At 39.9% G+C, this 22,117-nt stretch overlaps 9 protein-coding genes across 9 annotated transcripts; 4 read left to right on the top strand and 5 right to left on the bottom strand.

Moving 5' to 3' along the window:
* Positions 1-458: 458 nt before the first annotated feature.
* Positions 459-2,803, bottom strand: LOC117569397 (uncharacterized). The gene has a single exon (XM_034250533.2). It carries the CDS (start codon positions 2,495-2,497, stop codon positions 1,430-1,432), a length of 1,068 nt encoding a protein of 355 aa, XP_034106424.1. The 5' UTR covers positions 2,498-2,803; the 3' UTR covers positions 459-1,429.
* A 2,311-nt stretch (positions 2,804-5,114) lies between these two features.
* On the bottom strand, positions 5,115-5,690 carry LOC117571871 (uncharacterized). Its single transcript, XM_034254316.2, has 2 exons — positions 5,594-5,690; positions 5,115-5,520 (listed from the first exon to the last, which is right to left on the bottom strand). Exons 1-2 carry the CDS (start codon positions 5,618-5,620, stop codon positions 5,239-5,241), a joined length of 309 nt encoding a protein of 102 aa, XP_034110207.1. The 5' UTR covers positions 5,621-5,690; the 3' UTR covers positions 5,115-5,238.
* Positions 5,691-8,155: 2,465 nt separating this feature from the next.
* On the bottom strand, positions 8,156-8,547 carry LOC117571298 (uncharacterized). The gene is made up of 2 exons (XM_034253368.2): positions 8,485-8,547; positions 8,156-8,430 (listed from the first exon to the last, which is right to left on the bottom strand). Exons 1-2 carry the CDS (start codon positions 8,491-8,493, stop codon positions 8,191-8,193), a joined length of 249 nt encoding a protein of 82 aa, XP_034109259.1. The 5' UTR covers positions 8,494-8,547; the 3' UTR covers positions 8,156-8,190.
* Positions 8,548-9,497: 950 nt separating this feature from the next.
* Positions 9,498-9,937, top strand: LOC117570949 (uncharacterized). The gene is made up of 2 exons (XM_034252883.2): positions 9,498-9,544; positions 9,610-9,937. Exons 1-2 carry the CDS (start codon positions 9,533-9,535, stop codon positions 9,838-9,840), a joined length of 243 nt encoding a protein of 80 aa, XP_034108774.1. The 5' UTR covers positions 9,498-9,532; the 3' UTR covers positions 9,841-9,937.
* An 822-nt stretch (positions 9,938-10,759) lies between these two features.
* LOC117570748 (uncharacterized) lies at positions 10,760-11,174 on the bottom strand. The gene has a single exon (XM_034252570.2). It carries the CDS (start codon positions 11,107-11,109, stop codon positions 10,852-10,854), a length of 258 nt encoding a protein of 85 aa, XP_034108461.1. The 5' UTR covers positions 11,110-11,174; the 3' UTR covers positions 10,760-10,851.
* A 327-nt stretch (positions 11,175-11,501) lies between these two features.
* On the top strand, positions 11,502-11,892 carry LOC117570737 (uncharacterized). Its single transcript, XM_034252559.2, has one exon. The coding sequence runs from the start codon at positions 11,545-11,547 to the stop codon at positions 11,785-11,787; it is 243 nt and encodes an 80-aa protein (XP_034108450.1). The 5' UTR covers positions 11,502-11,544; the 3' UTR covers positions 11,788-11,892.
* Positions 11,893-12,329: 437 nt separating this feature from the next.
* Positions 12,330-14,153, bottom strand: LOC117570735 (leucine-rich repeat transmembrane neuronal protein 1). The gene has a single exon (XM_034252556.2). It carries the CDS (start codon positions 14,126-14,128, stop codon positions 12,425-12,427), a length of 1,704 nt encoding a protein of 567 aa, XP_034108447.1. The 5' UTR covers positions 14,129-14,153; the 3' UTR covers positions 12,330-12,424.
* Positions 14,154-15,685: 1,532 nt separating this feature from the next.
* Positions 15,686-16,235, top strand: LOC117570736 (larval cuticle protein F1). Its single transcript, XM_034252557.2, has 2 exons — positions 15,686-15,728; positions 15,794-16,235. The coding sequence occupies exons 1-2, from the start codon at positions 15,717-15,719 to the stop codon at positions 16,070-16,072; spliced, it is 291 nt and encodes a 96-aa protein (XP_034108448.1). The 5' UTR covers positions 15,686-15,716; the 3' UTR covers positions 16,073-16,235.
* A 2,541-nt stretch (positions 16,236-18,776) lies between these two features.
* On the top strand, positions 18,777-19,367 carry LOC117570738 (uncharacterized). The gene is made up of 2 exons (XM_034252560.2): positions 18,777-18,885; positions 18,951-19,367. The coding sequence occupies exons 1-2, from the start codon at positions 18,874-18,876 to the stop codon at positions 19,164-19,166; spliced, it is 228 nt and encodes a 75-aa protein (XP_034108451.1). The 5' UTR covers positions 18,777-18,873; the 3' UTR covers positions 19,167-19,367.
* Positions 19,368-22,117: the final 2,750 nt, after the last annotated feature.

Here is a 22,117-nt window from a genome sequence, read left to right as displayed (position 1 = left end):
GGATTTGCGAGCACTTACAGAAAGCGGCAAGCGGCGTGTGTTGCAAGCAGCATTGGGCATGTAGCATGTGGCATCTGGCGATTAACGTCATCGTCGTTCTTAGCACCATATATATACGACGAGTAGTCGCAGCAGACATGATATCGTATGTCAAAACTATAAGGTCGAGTCCTTCACCAACTTGAAATTGAGGACTTTACCTACATCATCAGTCGCCGCAGCAGCAGCAGCAGCAGCAGCAACAATAACTGTTCCCTGGGTACAGTTCAGTTCACGTGCAACTTGTGGCAAGGCGCAGGCGCATGCCTCACATCAAGCTTTTACCTTCAAATGTGTCCTTAAAGGATGCCAAAGCTTTGTCCAACATAGCGAAAAGCTTCGAAACCCGTTAAATGCATTTTTTGAAATAAAAATTCATTTATTTTTTAGAGATTTTGTTTTAGATTTGTGTTTCTGTTTTTATTCGTTTTGACGGCTAAACTTATGCTTAAGGTTATATGCTCTAAAAATATATATATATAGGGTATTTATTTACTTAGTCTCTAAATATTTTTGCTATCTTTTTTTGTAATAGTTAATAAAAAAGTGTTTTCGTATGCTGTTGGGTTCTCTTTTTTCTGTTCTTTTTTTTTTTAAATGGAAATAAGCAAACATTTGTGGCGACTAAAGATTTGTTGGATTATTACTTCATATAATAATAATAATTATAATATTTTTGTATATATTTTTGTTTGTTTTTTTGGTGTGTATTTTGTACAATTTTGATTATTTTTTCTAGTTTTGTTTTTCTTTCGGTAAATTCGTAATTTTGTCTAAGTCAAGTGCCCATTGAAATAAGTGCAAAGTATAGTTGAAAAATGGCAAACATTTCGAAATAGTTTTCTTCATTGTACTTAGTTAATAATAATATTATGTTTTTTGTTTTTTAGCGAGCCAAGCTCCAAAAATTGAGACAAACATTGTTAAGAACTACATTTTTTTCTTAGGGGAGATATGTGTGGAAGTTAAGGGGTTTTGTATTTGTGTGTTTGTGTATTCTTTTAAACTAAATATTTAACTACTGTAAACTGAAAGTCCATACAGCTAGAGATTAGAGTATTTAGTTTGTTGATGTTTTTCTTTTGGCTAAACATTTACACATTTATAAAATATGTTGTATGTTGTATGATCGCTAACTTTGTATGCCAAACTCCATCTCTGTCTCTCTCTAAAGTCTAGTTCTACAGTTCCGTTCCCTTATTTATGTGTTTCGTTCTTTAGGCACTACATCACTTTTCACTATAAACTACCCGCCCCCCAACCCGAAAAAATTGGCATTGGCCTTCACCCGCATTCAGCATTGTGTGTTGTGCTGGGCAATGTCCTCGCCGCGATGACGCCTCTTCGTGACCATCTCTTTCGCACTCGCTCTATCGCTCTCTCTCTCTTTCTAATACATGTGGTGCAATGTGTAGGGACAGCAGACCGCGTAGCTGGGCACCCGCGAATACAATCCGGACATGCCCTTCATGTAAACATACTGAACTGGAGGTCGCAATATGCTCTGCTGCTTCTTATCCTTTTTGCCAGACTTCGATGAGTTGCTGTTGCTGTGGCTGTGGCTGTTGCTGCTGCTGTGACTGTTGCTGTGACTGCTGCTGCAACTGCTGTTGCTACTGCTGCTGCTGCTGTGACAGTTGTTGCTGCCGTGCGGTGACTTTTTCATCGGCGACACTCGCAATTGTCGCAACGGTGTGCTGCTGCAGGACAGCGAACGCAACGATGCGGTGGCCGTTGTTGCCGCCGATGTGGAGAAATGTTGCAACATGCGACTGACCGATGACGAGATCGAAATGCGACTCAAGTGCAGTCCACCTTTTGTTGTTGCTGTTGATGTTGCCGTTGTCGCAGCGCCAGCTGAAGCCGCCGATGCTGAACGTGGCTGTGGCTCCGTGTTTAGCTTGAGATTCTCATTCTCATCCACATGCTGCACCTCAGCATCGTCCTCGTCCTCATCCTCGACGTCCTCGACGCTGCTGTTGTCATCGTGATAGTGATGAGGCTGCAATTGTTCCATTGCGCTGCCCGGACGATAAACGGTCTCCACATAGATGTGTGTATTGTTGTCATAGAACTCCAGACCAGGCGAATACGAAGCCGACGAAGTGCGCGATGTGTTCTCCAAGTCCAAGCTTGAGCCACCATGTAACACCTCCTCCAAGCACTCGTTGCGCGAACCACGTTCATAGCTCAAACTGAAGGAATCCGTTGAGGAGCTGCGTATGTCATCCTGGCTGCTGTAGACGGTGTCATTCTGATGATGATGATGCTGGAAATGTCTGCCCAGATGCTTGCTGAGCAACTGCAGCAAACTCCGCGATCTCGACAACTTTTGGGCGCGTTGACGTTGCTGCTTCGTTGACTTGTTCTTGTCACCACCCAGATCCATGGAGGAGCTGGTCGCGGAACTGCCGCTGGAACTCGACTTGGAGCAATTGTTTGGCGATAGCGTATCCATCTCACGATAAGAGTTAAAGTTCTTTTTAGTTCACTTTTATTTTGATTTTTAGATTTCTTTTTGCTTTTTGTTTTTTTGCACTTTGAAGTTGCCTTTTAGCGCGACGTCTTGGTACTGACTGTTGGAGCAGGCGTCCGTGCTGCGTCTTTTATAGTTGCACTCAATGTCGAGCGCGTTCGCGTTTAACCTTCGTGTCGATTCGTTGTCGCCTGCTCCCCTCGTCTTTTGGCCACATCCTTTGGCCACGACGAGGACACTTCGTGCGTTGGCCAAAACACGGAGCAGTTCGGTTCATCTCCTGACGAACTCCTCGCATTCGTCAGTGCCACAGCAGCAGTCGTGGCAGCCACAACACAACGTGAGCTCTCACACATTTCGCTTTTTTTCAGACATACAACCTGTTGCCTCGTCGTTTTTTAAGTGCGAAAGTACGAAAGTGTGAAAGTGTTTTCCTTTGCGAAACGTCAACGTGACTCTTGCTGCCTGTTGTTGCCACACTTGCCACACGCCTACGAATAACACAAAAGAGGCAACGACGGTGTTGCACTTTTTAGTTTTTAGACTTTGTGCTCCGACTGCTGCGTGATTGGGAACGTGACCCTTGCACGTCATCCACCAGCGGCGACCCCAGCGACTCATTTTCACAAGCAATTTCCCTCAAAGCGCTTTCCCAGCGGACCTAAGTTTAGCAAAAATTGACTATTGACAGCGCAAAACTCTTGCCTCCAACTTGTGTGCATTGACGCGGCTGCTTTTCACGTGAAATGAACTTGCCTCATGCCACAGAATTTCAACTTGCCACAGTTCGCACTTCGCACTTTGCTACGCCTGCAATTTCGTTCTTATCCTTGACTAATTAATTGTCAGTTTCCCTCATTAACTGCAATTGTTTGGCGGCTGATGGCCACAGATACTTGAGCTTGGGTTGTGGGGATTACTTTCGTGACCTACTAAAAATAGGTGGCACCCTGAAAACTGTTTGAAGCCACCTCAAAGCGTTCAGCTAAGAGCTGCTGAAAACAGCTTCTAGTGGGTTATCTTAGAAATTGTTCTACTTCGCCTTCAGCTACTTTGCTTTTCTGACAATTCACACCACTTGAATTTAATTAAGATATATGAAGTTAAGTAATTTACAAATTTAGCTTTATATTCGCATTGTAGAAATATATCATTTTAATTATAGAGTGTCTTTTCTTTCAATTAAATTCAGTAACTACTGATGAAGTTGAAGTTGCTATCTGAATAGTTGACTCCGCTCGCATTAACAAATTCTTTCAATCAAATAGAAATAAATTGGATGTAAAATTTATTATTTTCGACTACATTAAGAGATTTTGTTTTATACAGAAAAATATCATTGCTCACACTAATTATTTCTACACCAGCTACTTCAAGCTTAAAAACGACAGTTGCTTTGACTGCACTTTGTATCCTAGAGTGCACCTCAAGTCTTGGTTACCAGTTATAATAAATAAACAAAAAGAAAATTTTAGTTTTTTTTTCATTAAACTCTATTTAAATTTACTATAATGTGATTACCTTGCGAAATCTAATTTTGCAAAGAGACACTCGAATAGCATTAACAATAATTGAATGAGCCATTGCCTTCAAAATACTTTTATATGTGCAAAAACGTCTACTTATTACGAGCCTTAGTTGCTTTGACTGAAAATCTGGTACATTTTGCACTCTTTGGTATATTTTTGACTCTATGGTATATTTTAAATGTTGTACTAGTACTACTATTATTATATGTTTAATAAGTTTTTGCGGTATATTAATTTTGTATATTCTAAAATTAATACCGCACTGTTTTGCTTTTGTTGGGTAGCGGGTATCTCACAGTCGAGCACACTCGACTATAGCTTTCAGCTTTATATAACAATTTAAAAACATTTTTGATTCACAACCTATGATTTATTTTCCTATAAATAATATATTTGAGCAAAATAGTTATTGACCTTAAGCTTAACATTATGAAATTTTCACAAATACTCTAGTTTCCTTTTTTTCCATTTTAATATATTTTTGAAGTAACTCCTACAGAAAGCAATGCAAATAAAATTTGACTTTCTAATTTCTGCAGATGAATTTCATCTTGCTGACAACTCTTTACTTTTAGAATCTATTCTTATTTATTCCATATTTATGGTTGTCATGTTTTACATCACTCTCTCCACTTTTTAGCTTTACTCTTGGCAAGTGTACTGAACCTAAAGACATTTCTCTGTCATAGATATCAACATTTGCGTCATCGCAGCAAAAGTTCCCCTCAATGATTTTTTACAACAACCTTCCTCAATTGATATACAATTTATTGAAACATTATTTATTTACTTTTCCGTGACCTTCACGATGGGGGAAATCTTCGACTTGAGCCGAAAGTCTTTAGTGCCTGCTATTTAACGAAAGTGTTTCAGTGGAGCATTGGAGCAGCGGAGCAGCGAAGCAGAGGCCAAGGTCAATGCGAAACTGGGAAATGTGTAACAATGTCACGTAGCAGCGATTTGGACACCTGTTGACCACCGTTGTTTGGGTCTCTGTCACACCGTGTGGAGCTTAACAAAGTTGCCTGAGTCTGAGTCGCAGTTGCTGAATTGAAGTAAAACGCATAAGAGAGAGGACTTGTTTGTGGTGTTTATTAGTTGTTTTCTTTTCACACATTTCCACATTGCCACAAATTTCGCAGATTTTCTTTAGTACATATTCAGTCTACTGATGTCCCGCTGTGTGTGTGACCATCAAAGCAGAAACGGGGTTAACGACAAAGCCCCAATGCCAAAGTCGAGTGCTCCATACTGACTGCCAGGAGCATAGGGAGCCGGATAATAGGGGTAACCGGGGGGCTGATATCTATTCGAATACGTGCCACCGCCATAGTAGCCATTGTAGCCATAGTAATTGTTGTAGTAAGGCTCTGGATAGGGTCTCGACGCTGTCTGCACTCCGATGCCAAAGGAAACAAGTGGCTTGGCCTTGATGCTGCCCAGATTAAGACAGCAGGCAACTAGAAGCAACCACCACTGCAGGTGGTTAACAAAAAATATTAGCAAATGAACTAGCTTAAGCTAAGATTTGCTTAGGATTGTCGCTCACCCAAAGATAATTGCGCATTTTTCTCATACACTTAATTCCGGCTCCTTCTTCTTTTGACGTCGACTGCTCCTGTGGTGTGAGCTCAACTCTGCATTCCTTTGGCCCTTTTATACCTTTTGTTCGCATTGATGTTGGTCCGGTTTGTGGTTGCTGCTCCTCAAACTGGCTTTGTCGTGTGTGTTTCCCTTTTTTGCCTCTGTTCTCGTTCTGTTTTCTGTTTTCCTGTCGTCACGCCCACCTCAAGTTGTAAACTTGTTTAAGCAATACTCGTAACCAAGTGCAACTGATACCCTCAACTTCTAGTCAACCATCTGCAATGAACTATCTAGTATAAATTCAAATTAACCATTTCTGATGACTACGCATCGCTTTTTGCTGGACTTAACGACTGTGCTGTGGATTCATTAAGAAACGAAGTTTGGTTATGTGGTGAATAGCTGATACTCTTTTATTAATATTAGTGTGAGCATAAATATGATAAAGGTACATAGTTAATTACGTATAAAAAGAACAATCTTGAAATAAGATTTCATCATTTTTATGTTAAGTTTGTCTTTCAAGAGTAAAAACATGTTATTTTAAGATTTAAATCTTGATTCAAAATTTTTATTTAGATTGAAAAGTAGATTGCTAAAGTGAAATTGTATCATCTCCCTATTTCATTCATAATCAATCTTATATCAAGTCTATCCAATCGAGAATTAAACTAGAAAGTTTGATCGTGATTTACGATTTTGTTTTCTTGGTTCAATTTTAAGATTTTTCCATTCTTGAATGAAGATTATAACTTTGAATTTCAAGATTGGGCAAGCTAGAAACTTTTGGAAGATTTTCAATCTTGTTTTAATTGTATAATGTTCTTGATTTAATAACAAAAAATTTTGGTCGCCTTCTTTTCAAAGTGTTGCTCTTAAAAATGCAATACCATTAGAAATTAAAGATTATCCTATCTCTCTGTTCCCATTCAATGCCAAGCACTAAGTAATCCGACAAGCTGCATTCAACCTGCTGGCCACAAGCAACTGCGCAATGTGGTTGGATGCTCTTTGCTTGGACTTGCTCAACCAACTCCGCAGGGTATGAAAAAGCAATCAAATATTAATTAATTTATGCGATTATATTAGCAACGTTTCCGCGAAGCATTTGCGTATGCGATGTCCGTCTATCCCAGTCCACAATGTATGCGTCTCTGTTTCCGAATCCATGTGACCAGCGACGGGTCACGTTTTCCGACGTGCTGAGTGAGAGCGAGAGAAAGGAAACCCAGAAGCGGAAAACTTTCCCGTTTGCAGCAAAAGTTGAGCTCACAGCAGCAGCAGCGTGTTTAGCATTGCCCGCCGCTTGGATTTGATTTGTTGATTTGTCGTGGCAACAACAAGAGTTCGACTCGCAACTGTTTGGTTTCCATGTGCCGCTGACGCTGACGTGCAACACGCCCCTCAAGCAACTTCTAGATTTATTTTAAAACATTGTCTTGGGGCCACAACAGGTTGAAGGTGCACGGCCGCTGGCCAGGACATTCGATATGCCGTTGGCAGCTGATCCGCCTTGCATTATTTGCACAGCCTGAGGCCAATAACTGACCGCGAGGTCAGAGACTAACACTTACACAAAAGAGTTAGGGAAACAAGACAATGATAGCATGGATCAACTTTATTCAGATTGCACTTAAAGTGGGAAGAAGCAGTTTCACTTAGTAGACACATTCGTAGGTCAGGGGTCGAGTCGGATGCCAGAGACCGCGGGGTTAAAGACTAATACTTCAAAAGAGTTAGGGAAACAAGACAATGATGAGATGGATCAACTTTATTCAGATTACATTTAAAGTGGGAAGAAGCTGTTTTACTTAGTAGACATATTCGTAGGTCAGGGGTCGAGTCGCATGCCAGAGACCGCGGGGTTAAAGACTAATACTTCAAAAGAGTTAGGGAAACAAGACAATGATGAGATGGATCAACTTTATTCACATTTCTCTTAAAACGGGAAATAACTGCTTCACTTAGTAGACATATTCGTAGGTCATAATAGTCGCTGCTATATTTCTGTTGAAAAGAATTCGGGGTTTCAACGTTGCAATACAAATGCCAGACATCGCGGAGTCCGAGACTAACACTACAAAAGAGTTAGGGAAACAAGACAATGATAGCATTGATTAACTTTATTCAGATTTCACTTAAAGTGGGAAGAAGCTGTTTTAGTTAGAAGACATATTCGTAGGTCATGGGCTGATGATAGTCACTCAGATATTGTTGCTGTAAAGAGTTCGGAGTTTTGACATTATGATACATATGTGATTGCGAGGTTTCGGGGTTTCAACGCTGTGATACAGATGCGATTGAGTAGCGGGAGCCAGAGATTGCGGGATTAAACACTAACATTTCAAAAGAAATAGGGAAACAAGACAATGATAGAATGAATCAACTTTACAACCACAAAGAGATAATGATGAGATGGATTAACTTTATTAAGATTTCCCTTTAAGCGGGAAGAAGCTGCCTCACTTGTAGACATTCGTAGGTAGATATTCGTAAGTCTTGGGTCATGATGAATGAACGAATCAACTTTATTCAGATTACATTGGGAAAAAGCTGCTTCACTCAGAAGACATATTCGTAGGTCATGGGCTGATGATAATCGCTGCGATATTGCTGCTGAAAGGAGTTCGGAGTTTCGACGCTGTGATACAGATGCGATTGAGTGGCGGGTGCCAGAAGACGAGTGTAGGCCAAAGGCACGACAGTGTGAGCATAGCTCAGTCCATGGCCCGCATAATAACCGTAGACCAACTCATGGCTCAAAGCAAGTCCCAGCAGGCAAACGAACAGCACCAAGAACAACTGCAAGTAAAAAGTGTTAAAATAGCAGAATAATTGCGTAGTGGACTTCCTTACCAGTTTCATTGTCAAGTTTCGATTTGAGCTGCAGGAAAAGCACACACAAACTGAATGCCATTGGCAGTGAGACTTTGCCTTTTATAGGCCCAACTAGACGGAGGGTCAAAGGCATTTGGTCCGCGGCAAATTGAAAGAAGTCCTTAACTCAGTTGCAGAGTCTAGAGCTTGCATTTGATCGTGGCAGGCTGACAAGATAAGCTTCGCTTCGCTTCTCTTCTCTCACTTCTCAATGTGGCGTGCCACACATTGTTGTGGCAAGCTGTGGGCACATTGTGTGTGCTTCAATGAGCACTTCATCTTCTTTTGTCCACTCCCCCGTCGATGATTCTCTCTTGGGATGTTTACTTACTTTGGTTCTTGGGCGCGTTTGTTTTGGTTACGTTTCGGTCGAAATCAACAATTAAGTGCGACCGATGCTGGGCACTTCCGGTATTTCTTTTTCACACTCTCCTTTCAAGGTCAGTGCCGAAACCCGCTGTGTGGGCGCATTTTATTTGCTTAGCTGCCCTTGAAATTGCGAAGTTTTCCAAGTGCGCAACGTTTTTGTTTTTGCCACAAGAGAACGAGAGTGTTGTATCATTTGATGTGAAGTCCGTAAACAAAATCCTACGCACACGGCAATTAATATTTTCTTTTTTGGTGTGGCTATTGTCAATAACATTTATTTATCTGCGTCGCATTATTTTGACCAGTTTCAGTTCAGTTTGGTGGCCAATTGCGCAGCTTCTTCGGTTACCACCATCATCAGGCAAAAAGTTTATGCTGCTGGTTGCGGTGCAATAACCACAGCTTAGTTAGCTAGCGAAACGACCCACTAGAATAGATCTTTGTGGCCTCTACGGGGCGTAATTCAAGCCAAATAATCGAGTCGGTCTCATGTGAAATCTGAGCTGGACTTCAAAAAGAAGTGCAGCAAGGTCGGTTGGTTGCCACTTGCAACAACTTGTTGCTCGTTATATAAATGCCGCGAGACAATGCAGCTAATCAACGAGTCTTCGCTTGCCATCTCAGCCAATCGAGTCGAAATCAACGCCCTCAACAAACCATGTTCAAACTGGTGGGTTAATAGCCTTTTGCTGTCTGTCATCTACAATTCTTTACTCTTTTTTTCCCCCCTGCCAGTTTCTGTTGCTGTCTCTGTGCGCCGCCTTCGCCTATGCGGCCCCAAGCCTCTCCACGCTGTCGAGCCTGTCGACTGTGCCCATCCTGAGCAGCTCGACGTCGTATCATGGCTGGCCACAGGCTGTGCATGTGGTGCGTCCCGTTTGGACACCATCACATACCATTGTGCGTCCCATCATTCACGGCAATCTCGGCCTTAATGGCTACGGTTATGGCCATGGTTGGCTATAAAAAAAAAATAACTCAGCCCACAGCTGTCACAGCGCTGTCAGAGAGGCGGCAACATCAAGATGCTGCTGCCTCCTCCTTCACTCAATCGCCTGAAATAAAGAGCGTTAAGCGTTGAAATTGATTGAAATCTTTGCATTGCATTTTTCTATTCGTTTTATTTCTTTTTTAACTCTGCTATAAAAGTGCCTTGTGTGCGCCAACTCGACTGCAGTTGGCTGCAAACATGCGGCTGCCTTGCAGTTGCTCTATTCTTCTACTCTGTTTGATGCTGTTGCACTTGTTGGCTGCGCTGCCGTTGCAAGTTTATGTGCTGTCACCCACATCTCAGCAGATGGAGTTACTTGAACTGCCTGATGTGGACGATCTGGACGAGATACGCGCTCCTTTGGATATTTTACAGCTGGTGCTAAACATGTATCAGCTAATGCAACCCATTGAGAGTCAGAATCCGGCTAGATCCAAGAAGAAGAAGCCGCCAACTAAGAAGCCACCGCCAACGAAAGTGGTGCTAAATCGTCTGGGCTTTGGCAATCTGTCGTTTACACTGGGATTTTCGTTCAACTTTCAGGTGAGCAACAGCGTGGGATTCGGCAACAATCGACAGCAGAGTCGTCTTGTGATTAACCCAGAGGCAGCACAAAGGGTTAATGAGTAAATAAAAAAGTGTAGCATACTTTTAGGTTCAAACGAATTTCAGTTGATTAAAATAAATGCTTTGTGATGTTTTTGTGGATTGTCGTGCATTTTTAATTCCTTATTTGAATTGTAGTTGCAATTTCAGATATTATATTTCCAGTTGGTTATAACACAACTATATTTTACTCAGCTCATGATTTCATTAGCAGCACTTTCAAGTTATTCTTTGACCCAATACCTGTAGAAAAAAGTGTTGCCTACTTTCAGGCAGTCAAATAATAAAAGCAATTAAAATTTGTTCCGTTTTGGGTTGTCAACTTTTTATTGTAACATTTATAGTTTCAGCAGCATTCTTGAGTTGTGAAGTCACTTCATCTACTTCCTGAGCAGCAGAGGTGCGGTGTAGGGAGCGGTGTAGGCAGCAGCGTAGGGCGAGGCGACGTATGGGGAAGCCACGTAAGGAGCTGCCACATAGGGTGATGCGAAGTTGCCGTGATATTCGGTGCTGTAGACAGCGGCAGCTGGGGCAGCAGCCACATAGTTGGTGGAGTAGGCCAGTGGAGCAACAATGCCAGGCTTGGCGGCGACGCAGGCGACCAGAGCAAGGAAAGCGAGAGCGATGAACTTGAACATGTTGTTTGAGTTGTTTTGGTTTGCTTGACTTGTTGAGGGAACAAATGAAACTGATGCTCAAACAAGTGACAAACTGTGCTTTATATACCCCCACGGTGACAAATTAAAAGCAGTTAAACAATTTGGTAAAACCTTGCAAGGTAATGCAAGTGTTTGCCCTGCCTAAATTCTGTTGCCAATTGATGGGCAGCTCACGTACGCACAGCGAAGTTGGTCATAACATAATCGCCGTTGTTAGCGCTTGCTTTAAGCAATTGCTTTAACTTGGCTTACCGAATTAGTTAAGTTGTCGATTGCCAAGTCCGGCCAAGGCTCCACTTATGTTAGTTTCCCGTTCAGCGGGTTGTATAAAAGGGCCAAGCGACGGGCCAAACATCATCAGTTCAGTTCAGTTTCTACGAACCAAACAACCAAATCCACCAAAATCAATCCAAGATGTTCAAGTTCATCGTTCTCGCTGTTCTCGCTCTGGTTGCCTGCGTCGCTGCCAAGCCAGGAATTGTTGCACCATTGGCTTACTCCGCCAACTACGTGGCATCTCCGTACGTGGCATCCCCCTATGTGGCATCTCCGTATGTGGCATCCTCCTACGTGGCATCTCCCTATGTGGCTTCTTCCTATGTGGCATCGCCCTACACCGCCGCCTACAGCGCTGCTCCCTTGCTGCTGAGGAAGTAGATAAACAAACAGAAGAGATATCTACCACCCGGAAAGATTGACGACTCCCTGAATGAATGAATAAATAAACAGAATACACTGATACTCGAAATGCATTTTGTTGTTGCTGTTGTTGTTGTTGACATTTTATCTCCACAGCTGGACTTGGTTCAAGGTCTTTGCCTGCGCAACTTATCGCAGCTGCTAACAGGAAGCGTCTCGTCTTGCGTAGCTCTATCTGAACGATGTACAAAGCTCAAAGATTTTGCTGGTGGCAAATTCAAATTCAATTGGGTTTTTTGCATAAGGCGGAACTTACGCAGCGACTTACGATAGATAATCTTTATGTTTTACTTTAAGAACTCTTGAACTTCAGCTTACACAAGAAATTATCTGTTATTTAGATTTAATGTGACGGATTTTTTCGGCGTAAAAAGCTCACGGATTTCCTGGTTGCAATTTTATAGGCTAGAATTATGGCTCAACACTTGACTTGATTTTGGCTTCAATTGACATTCAATTACCTCTATTTTGCCTTTCCTAGTTTCTCAAAGTTTTGCTGCTTGCTTTTTGAATGTAGTCTTTTATTTGGAATAGGCATAACTTAGACTAAAGCTTACACTAGGTAATATAATATCTCACTCTCTGACTCCTCTTCTCACTCTAAAGTCAAATTTCCATCCATAGTTGCACTCGATTGAAAGACAATGCTTCGACGATCATAGCGCCCAGAACGTCGCACTTTGAGATACTTTATCGTAACAATCGATACAAGAGAGACGAGTATAATCCCACCAATGACAAAGAGAAAAACCTTCATAAATGTCAAGTGCAACTCCAAGTTCTCGGCGTGCAACCTCAGCAGCTCCAGTTGTTTGTGCAGCGTCACTTCGGGACCTTCGAGAGCAGCAGGTGAAGCCGCAGTTGTGGCAGCCACATCCTTTTGCTGGGCGATGCTGATGCAGGAAACATCGCGTATATGCGGCGTTTCATCGGTGCTGTCATCGGGTTCAATGTGCAGCGAAACCAAGTCGGATAAATACGGAGGAATGAGGAGATGATGCAGATACGAGCAGTTAAAGCGATTGCGTGAAATTCCCAATTTCTGCAGCAATGGAAATGCTTGCGAGAAGGTGCGATTGCCTTGAATTTCGTGCAGTGAATTTCCATCCACCAAAAACTGCTTCAGGTTGGTCAGGTAGGGCACAAAGAGATCCAGATTGAGACTGCTCAGATTGTTGAACGACAAGTCGAGTATTTCGAGGTATTTCTGTTTCGAAAACATGCCAAATTCCAATTCCCTTATGCCATTTGACCGTAAATAAAGATTTCGCAGACGCTTCAGTTGATCAAAGGTGCTAACGCCGATGGGTCCAATGGGATTATAAGAGACATCCAGATGAAGCAAAGCCGTCATATTGGTGATGTTGGCAATGCTAGTCAATCGATTGTTGCGCAATTCAAGCGTCTCCAGTTGCAACGTTTGATGCATGTAGATTTCGCTAATATTATTGTAATTGGCGCGAACAAAGCGAGTGGCATTAATTGTGAGGTTGGTCAGTTGATTGTAATCCAGATGCAGCTGATGCACAATGCTCTTGTCCGTTAGTTGGAAAGCTCGCAGCGAGTTGACAGCTAATAGGAGACTCTCCAGATTCGATGCCTCTGAGAACATGTCCGGATGAACGCGTATCAATTTGTTGTGCGAGAGATTCACTTCCTTGATGCGACGCATGCGATTGAAGACCTCCGGTTCGATGTAGGTGAGCAGATTGCCCTCGAGGGAGATCGATTCAAGGTACTCGTTATCCTTGAAGATATCCTTATGCAGTTCGGTCAAACGATTTCCATTCAGCTGCAGCTTATTCAAGATGGGCAAACCACAAAACGTATTCTCACTGAGCACCATTATGCGATTGTACGACAAATCCAAACGCATTAATGCATTGGCTCCTATGAACACCGATGTCTGCAGCGAAGTCATATTGTTGTAGCTGAGATTGAGACTCGTCAAGTTGCCCGCCGCACTAAAAGTGTTGCGAGTGAGTTCCAGTATGCTCGTGTAGGATACATCCAAAGTCTTGAGATAGGTGAACGTCTCAAACAAACGAAACGGCACATAGAGCAGCGTTGAGTCGTAGAACTTCATAAACTTGACCATGTTGCCGGGCACAAAGTTCTTGATCACCACATTCTGGCTGTGTGTCACGATGAAGCCGGTGACGGTGCAGAATGCCTCGTTGGGATCCATGAACATGTGCTGCTCGAACTCATCGCAGCTCAAATACACATCGCCGGCAAGCACACGATTGCTGTTCACCAGCAGGAGCAACAGCAGACTCCAAATATTAAGTATACGCATTGTGTGAACCGATCGAAGCGAAGGCTTTTCGCAAACTGCCATGAGATGTGCCGCAAATAAATTGCCTGATCTTACAGAAATGCATTTTATCAATGCTGTAAATTATATATATTATATATATTTGTATACTCGCTTCCCGTAGCGAAAGCGTTTCCAGCCCAAGAACCTACATATATTCTTGATTAGCGAAAGAGGATGGTATATTTTAATCTCTATGGTATAATTTAAAATGAAGAACTATATCTATAAACCAAAAATGTTAATATTCTTGCGGTATATTTATTTGGAATATTTTCAGAAAATAGTTTCCTTTAAAGCCTTATGGTATATTATATTTTGAATGGAGTAGTATTTCGATGCACTTAATATGTGGGTGTTTTTTAATTATATTTTGAGAGGAGTACTACATCGTTATACTACATATGTTAGTATTTTTGTGGTATATTCATTTAGTAATTTTTCATAATATGGTTTTATTGAAAGATTTTTGGTATATTTTCAGAGGATTACTATATCGAGATACCATATATCTTAGTATTTTTTCGGTATATAAATTTGGTATATTTTCAGAATATAATATTATTAAAAGCTCTATGATATATTTTGAGAGGAGTACTACATCGATATAACAAATATGTTAGTATTTTTGTGGTATATTAATTTAGTATATTTTCATAATATGACATTATTGAAAAATTTTTGGTATATTTTGAGTGGAGTACTATATCTATATACCATCTATATTAGTATTTTTGTGGTATATTAATTCAGTATATTTTCAGAATTTGGTTTTAATGAAAATAAGTAGCGGGTATCTCATAGTCAAGCACACTCGACAGTAGCTTTATAACTAACTTACGTTATATATAACTATATGTATATTTTGCTTAAGCTTTTGTTGTAACCCGATAAGAAATGTCGGTTCTGTTCTGTTATGTTTTGTTTTGTTTTCGCTCTCTGCTCTGATATGGGAAAAATGGGAATGCAACTTTTGGCTGTCTGCAGTCCAATGGCCGTGCAATCGCTGTGCGCGTAATCGACTTAAAAGTTGTCTGCCGATTGCGGCACAGTTTGCAAGCCGTGTTGCATAAACAAATTGAGCCAGCCACGACGACCTTGTGCACCATCGAAATCGGATTAAGCCACATGCCACATGCAACAGATTCCGCATTGCAGCCTGCGGAGGCAAGGGCAGGTCAGTTAGCAGTCAAGCTGACCGCATAATCAATTCAACGCAGTTCAACACAACTTTGAATCAAATCATTTGAATCGACCAAAAAAAAAAAAATTTAACTGCTACCGAATTCACTCACCTTCAAAAGCACGGCGACAATTTTTATGGGCTCACATTGGAACGTGCTCGACATACCCAAGCGGAGACCTCTGTCTGCCACAGCAACTGAGTCTGGTGGTCATCATCTGGGCACGTAGCCAGAGAGCATTCCAACTCGCCTTCTAATTTGCGGCGCTTTGTAGAACAATGAAACCAAAAGTGTTGACCAAATATTTTCGTGGGCGACTATAAATTGCTGCCGCTTCCACTGCAAACACATAGTCTACCCAGTTAGCTTCAACCAATCAATTCAAGATGTTCAAACTGGTGCGTCTCTATAGCGAGAAAGGATTAACAGACAAATAATTCAATTCTTTTCCATTACTTTGCAGTCTGCTCTCTTCGTCCTGTGCGCTGTCGTCGCCTGCATCGAGGCTAAGCCTGCTGTCCTCGTGGATGCTGCTCCAGCTGTGGTCACCGCAACAAGCTCTCAATATGTGGCACGCAACTTCAATGGCATCGCTGCTGCTCCAGTTGTCGCCGCCGCTTATACCGCTCCCGTTGCTGCCGCTTACACTGCTCCAGTTGCCGCTGCTTACACAGCGCCAATTGCTTCCGCTTACTCTGCTTACACTTATCCCTACACCGCTGGTTACACCACTTACCTATAAATGACTCACTCGAAATTGAACACGGCTTGATCATCATTCAAATATAAACAATTGCTCAACAAAATCGGAAACTATTCATTTATTTTTATTTATCTTGCGTAGTTTTCAAAGTAAACAGCGAATTAATGAACTTTCAGTCCACGCTCAAAGGCAATAAATTACAAAAAATTTATTATTTCTTCAAATGTTGGACAAGAATAGTTCCATCTCTATACCAACATTCCAGTTATTATACAAATAAATAATTCCAAGAAATATTTTGAGATTGAATAACGAGATGAAGAATTTCTTGTTAGCATTCCAAGGAAATAAATTAAATTTTAGAAAGAACAAACCAACTGACAATCTGGTATATTTTGCACTCTATGCTATATATTGAATGTAGTACTATACCAATATACCAAATATAGAATTTAATATATATTTTACTTTAGCATTATTCAAGAATATCCGTTGGTATATTTTTAGTATTTTTCGGTATATTAATTTGGTATATTTTCAGAATAATGCCGGATTATTTTGATTTTATTAATAACTCATAGTTGAGCACGCTCGACTGTAGCTTCCTTATCTTTCAATTTTTCATTCGCACTTTTAAATGCCATTTTTTAATAAATTTCAACCACAATTAATTAAGATTATTAAGTATAGTCATTTGGGGCAATGCTTAAATATATTACCCCTATACATCAATTAAAATTATAAATTATTAAAGTGTCAACTGCACAGCATTGTATTTCAAAATGTATCTCTGGAATATTTGGGCAACTGCCTAATACAGGTTCCGGGTTTGCAAGCCAAAATTAAAATTGTAAACTTCACAGGCTGTTTAAATGCAAATATTCTCAGCTGCCAAACAGAATAAGTTCAAGGTTGCGCAAAGTAAATAAACAGTATTTCATTGGCCAAGTGTTCGATTTACATATTTAATGCAAATGGGTGTGAATAATAAGCAATTGAAAATATCAAATACAAGTAGGCAATGTTTATGACCCGGATTTAATAAATGTACAATATTTTGTTTGTTCTTAGAACTGATAAAGATATATATTTTAATATATGTACAATTTATTTATAAAATGTTTTTTCTTTGAAGAGATAAAGCTAGATATATTATTATATATTTTCTGAATTTTAGATTTCTTAAGACCATCATTTCAATGCAATTTAAATAGTTGTATATTGTTATTATGATTATAATTAAATAATAATAAATTAAATACAATTTCTTGAAAATAAAGATATCAAAATGAGGCATAAATATGTTATTACTCGTACATAGAAAGAAAAAATCTTTATTTAAAAATTGATTGATAATGTAAGAACAAAATTTTGAAATGAGATTTTTAGGTTGAAAAAATTTAAAATCGATATTTTGTTCTTTAATTATTGTTTTGAGATCTTCTTTTAAGATCAAATAGCTCTAAAATTTAATAATTTTGTTCTTCTATCTTAAAGTGCGGGAACTTCCTTCTTTTAAACTTAGAAGATTAGTCGCAAATCGCTTTGCTGTATGATCATTGGATTTTAGCTTCAAATTCTATTCGGGTTCGAAAATAAAAATACACATAAATCTATTGTTTATATTTTAAACAATCTTAATTATAGAATATTTAGTCTTAATTTAGGAAAAAACCTTCTTGTTTTAATTTTGATATAAAACATTCTTGATTCAAGATTTTATTCTTGATTTTAGCACTTTTCTTCTTTCTGTATACTTATAATAAATGAATATTCAAAAACACTTATCTCATAATTCCTCACTTATCTAACATCCGTTATTTAATACATAACATAATCATAATAAAATTCCACGTCATATCTTCGTCTTATTATCATATATATTTGGTAACATTTAGCAAACACTTATAGAGTAAATCGCTTAAATTATGTTCAACAGCAGCCAGGACAACAATGCGAGTTGCCAGTGACGTGCAACTTGCTTATTGTCATCGAATCAGTGGCAGGCATCGACCACTGACCACTGCCACTTGTGCAACACTTGTCTCGCTCAGCCAACGCTTGGAAGGCGCGAATGGCGCCCACACAACTGGGCAGAATGAACGAAGCTGTGCAGAGTTGACACGGTGTCTGAGGACAACACAACGCACAGCAATTGCAATTCGTTTGGGATTCGATTTCCGTTTCCTGTTCAGCTGGCAGTTGTTTGTAGCTGCCCGAGGAGATCTCATCGGTTGATCGTCGCTTGAAGCTGAGCAACTTCTTATACATTGTGTTCTAATCGCTTTCCGGTTAACAAATGAATCGACATATGGGGCAATCGCTTCCCTTTATAAATTCCGATTCAGAGAGTTTAAGAGAGAGAGAGAGAGAGGAGGTGAGATGAGGTTGTTGTTGAGTGGGTCAGCAAACTCGAAGTCAGTAGATCTCAATTCCAGGTGACAGCATTGAGCACATAACTTAGTACTACATATTCTTCATTTATTTATGCTAAACACGTGCTTTCGATTGGTTCGATTTGTTGTTTTCTGTTTGGTTCGTCACGCGTTTAAAAATACTCGAAACGAAACGAACGAAACTAAAAGTAAACTGCAAACAACAAAAAATAATATTGTGTTGATTCTCCTTGGCGTCAATTGATATGACGAGGCGTCATCGCAATTGGCAGGCAAGAGCATCTATCTGGACAATTGGCAACTGGTGGTGCATAATAATTTTGGATTACCTTCCAGTTGTTTTTAGGGTTCCATTAGTTGTGTATATAAGTTGACGCTTAGCTGGCTGTAAACATCAGTCAAGTTCTTCAGAACAAACAGACAACAACCCCAAAACTATACAAAATGTTCAAGTTTGTAAGTTGACCAAAAAAAGAGGAAATTCCTTAAATCCTTTATTAATTTGTGATCTCTACTTTTAGTTCGCTCTGTGCCTCTTCGCCATCGTCGCTTGCGTCGCCGCCAAGCCCGCAATTGTGGCTTCGCCTTTGGCTTATAGCGCCTACACCGCTGCTGCTCCAGTTGCCTACAGCTCGCCCTACACCGCCGCCTACACCGCAGCTGCTGCCTATCCCTACTCTGCCTATCCTTATGCTGCTGCCTACTCCGCTTACCCCTATGCCGCCTACTACCGTTAAGCAGGACATCGACTAAACTGATCTGGATCTGATAAACTGGAATAACTCTTCACTCCTTAACTCGGCTTTTTTTTCCTCATTTTTCTACTTCTATTTGGGACTATATGATTTCCTAGTATTATGCGTGTTTGGGAAGTTCTGCTGAAGAGAGGAATTTATGTTTGTAATTGAATAAATGCACTTTGCGTAAAACGTACACAACTCGAGCTCAACATTTTATTTTTAGTCTCCTCAAGGACTCAAGTTATTGCCCTTTTGGCTTCACCTTGGATTGACTAGCTTAGCTGCCCATCGTGATAATCAGTATCTATTTTTATTTGTTTTTGCTGCAGCACAATTAAAATGCACAGCCAACAGTATTGAAATCACTTGTTGTTGCAATGGACAGCACGTAGCCACAACAGTGCATAAGTTGGGAGGGATTGCGAACTGTTGAATTATGTTAATCGCAAAAAGTTCGCAAAAGGCAGATGACGCCACAGACGACGTCTCCTACAACAAAGTTTGAAAAGGCGGAAGTGACTAAGGAATTTCGATATTGGAATGTTGCTATGATCACAAGCAATTTGAATTTCGATAGAGGATTTGTTAACCTTGCCGAAACGTAATCGCTGTTAACCCTGATGCGTTGTGCGTGCGTCTTTCAATTATTCATTACGGGTAAACGACGGTAATTTGTAGGCCGAATTGTCCGTTTTATGGTGAGGCTATTTCAACTGATAATAAAAACAATTAAGTCAAGTCAAGTCAAGACTCAAGAAGTCTCGAAAGTCTAGTACTAAATGCAGTGCACGCGTGCCCACAAAGTCAAACAAACAACATCCTACACGCGACCTTAGACCCTATAAACTAAACTCTAGAACCACGACACACGACGACCTCGCCTCGCCTCGGTTCGGACTTTGTGTGCCAGTTCATTCGCCTTGCCAATGACATTGAAGCATCACATAATCCTCTGCTGCCATTGTTTTGCCTTCTTTCACTCTTGTGCTTGCGCTTGTGGTTGGGTTTATAATTATGCTCATCATCAGCAGTGTTTGACTGAAAGGGTATCTCACGATGAAGGCTGAGAAATGAAAGCATTTTGTTAGACTGGTTGATGAGAGAGACTTGAGATATTGAAGAGCAGAGTTTGGTGGCCTTAACTCATATATTTCTTTTCTAATATTCGGGGAAAAAATTCACAAGATGCTTTTACGTCTTTAAAAAGATATTTATCACAATATGATTTTACGAATTTTGTGTTGCGATAAATTTGTTTCGAATATGGGAAAATATATGGGTAATTCTTTGGTGGAATTTGTTAAGAAACATTGTAGAAGTTATTTAGGAAATATGTATTAGTAAACTTACAACGGATCTAAGTTAATTTGGCTGAAAATTTAGTATATATTATATTTCTAATGCATATTTTGAAAATATACCAAAGAATATATTTGGTATATTGATTACTATACACTACTATCATATCCTTTGGTATATTTTAAAATTTTATCGGTGTACTTTTTTTTTTTAGTATATTTTAAAAATAATATTGTACGGTTAGCTAGCGGATATTTGACAGCCTTACACATTTTTCCAATAACGAAAGTCTAAAACACTTTAATGTCATGTTGAAAATTGCATATTAAGAAATATAATGTAATAAAAATATAAGACAAATATTATATTGTTTTTTGTATACACTAATTTATTTTTTTGCTTAAGCTATCTATATATTTAACTGAAATATAATTTAGATAAATCTAAACCGCCTAAAAAAAATCTTAATATCTTACTGAAATATAACTATTAGGTAAATTCAAATTGAAATTTTAGCAGAATCAAATGAATTTTTTACTTTAATTATCTGTTATCTGACTTACTATTATTATTATCTGATATTTTTACAGGTATTATTGTAATAATAAAGATTGCAATTTTGAATTAGCATAATTGTAAGACTAATTTTAGCTATTTAAGAAAAATCAATCAACTCGACTTTATCTGTAACTAAGGAGTATGTGTTTGCAGCGACCCGCATACTGACTTCATTTTTAATTGAAATGTGGCGCATTTGTTGCGTGTGGCTGCCACAGCTGGCTGCCAGCATTTACACAGCTTGCCACATGCCTCTTACAGGCTGCCACTTGCCACTTGCAGCTTGTTGTTTGCCGTTTTTGCGTTTGTTATTGCAGTCTTTACTCTCGATGTCGTTGTTGTTGCTGTTGGAGTGCATTTAATTAAAAGGCGCCACTCGAAAACAGACTTTTTGCTAATCTCAGCCATCAATAACCTGGACGCCCTCCATTTGAATGCCGCACGGACACAGTCAGGGTGGCAAGCCCCTTTTTTTGTTCGTTCTCCAGCAGTCGCATCAAGTGTATTAATCATACGCCGCGTGGTACCAGCAACAACAATTGAGTGTCCAAAAAAAATAGATGATGGTGGTTTATATTAAATGTTAATGTCGGGTCTGTTTTGCAAAATTAAATCAAATGCGCTGCGGAGCATTTCGCGACTTTTCGAGTAGTTTTTTGCACTTTGTCAGAACGCCCACAGCTGCAATTGAAGGCGGCTTCAGCTAATTTACTCGCTTGTTTTCTGCGCCTTTGTGCATTGTGCGAAGCCCCTGCCAATTTACTCTGCGCCAGCCACGCCCCATTCAACGCCTTTATAATTGCTACAGCTTAATACTGCATTCAAGTTTCCCAGGCAACTCGTTTATTATGATTCGATTGCACGTTTTAATCAGCTTCCCGCGTGGCTTTAAATTGCAATACTCTCGTCAGGCGGGTATGAAATGTTTGCCAAGAACTTTGAAGTGCTCACATTTCGGGGATGGGGAATTTGCGCAGTTTAAATAAGTTGCTTAAAGGAATTATTTCTCTTAAGCATATTTTACAGAATTAAGAATTAAATAGAATGATCTATGAGTATTTAATATCTCTACTGAAATTTTTAATAATTTT

This window comes from Drosophila albomicans, chromosome 3 (assembly GCF_009650485.2).
Source record: "Drosophila albomicans strain 15112-1751.03 chromosome 3, ASM965048v2, whole genome shotgun sequence".
Classification (NCBI taxonomy): domain Eukaryota; kingdom Metazoa; phylum Arthropoda; class Insecta; order Diptera; family Drosophilidae; genus Drosophila; species Drosophila albomicans.
This window is presented reverse-complemented; position numbering and strand designations above follow the sequence as displayed.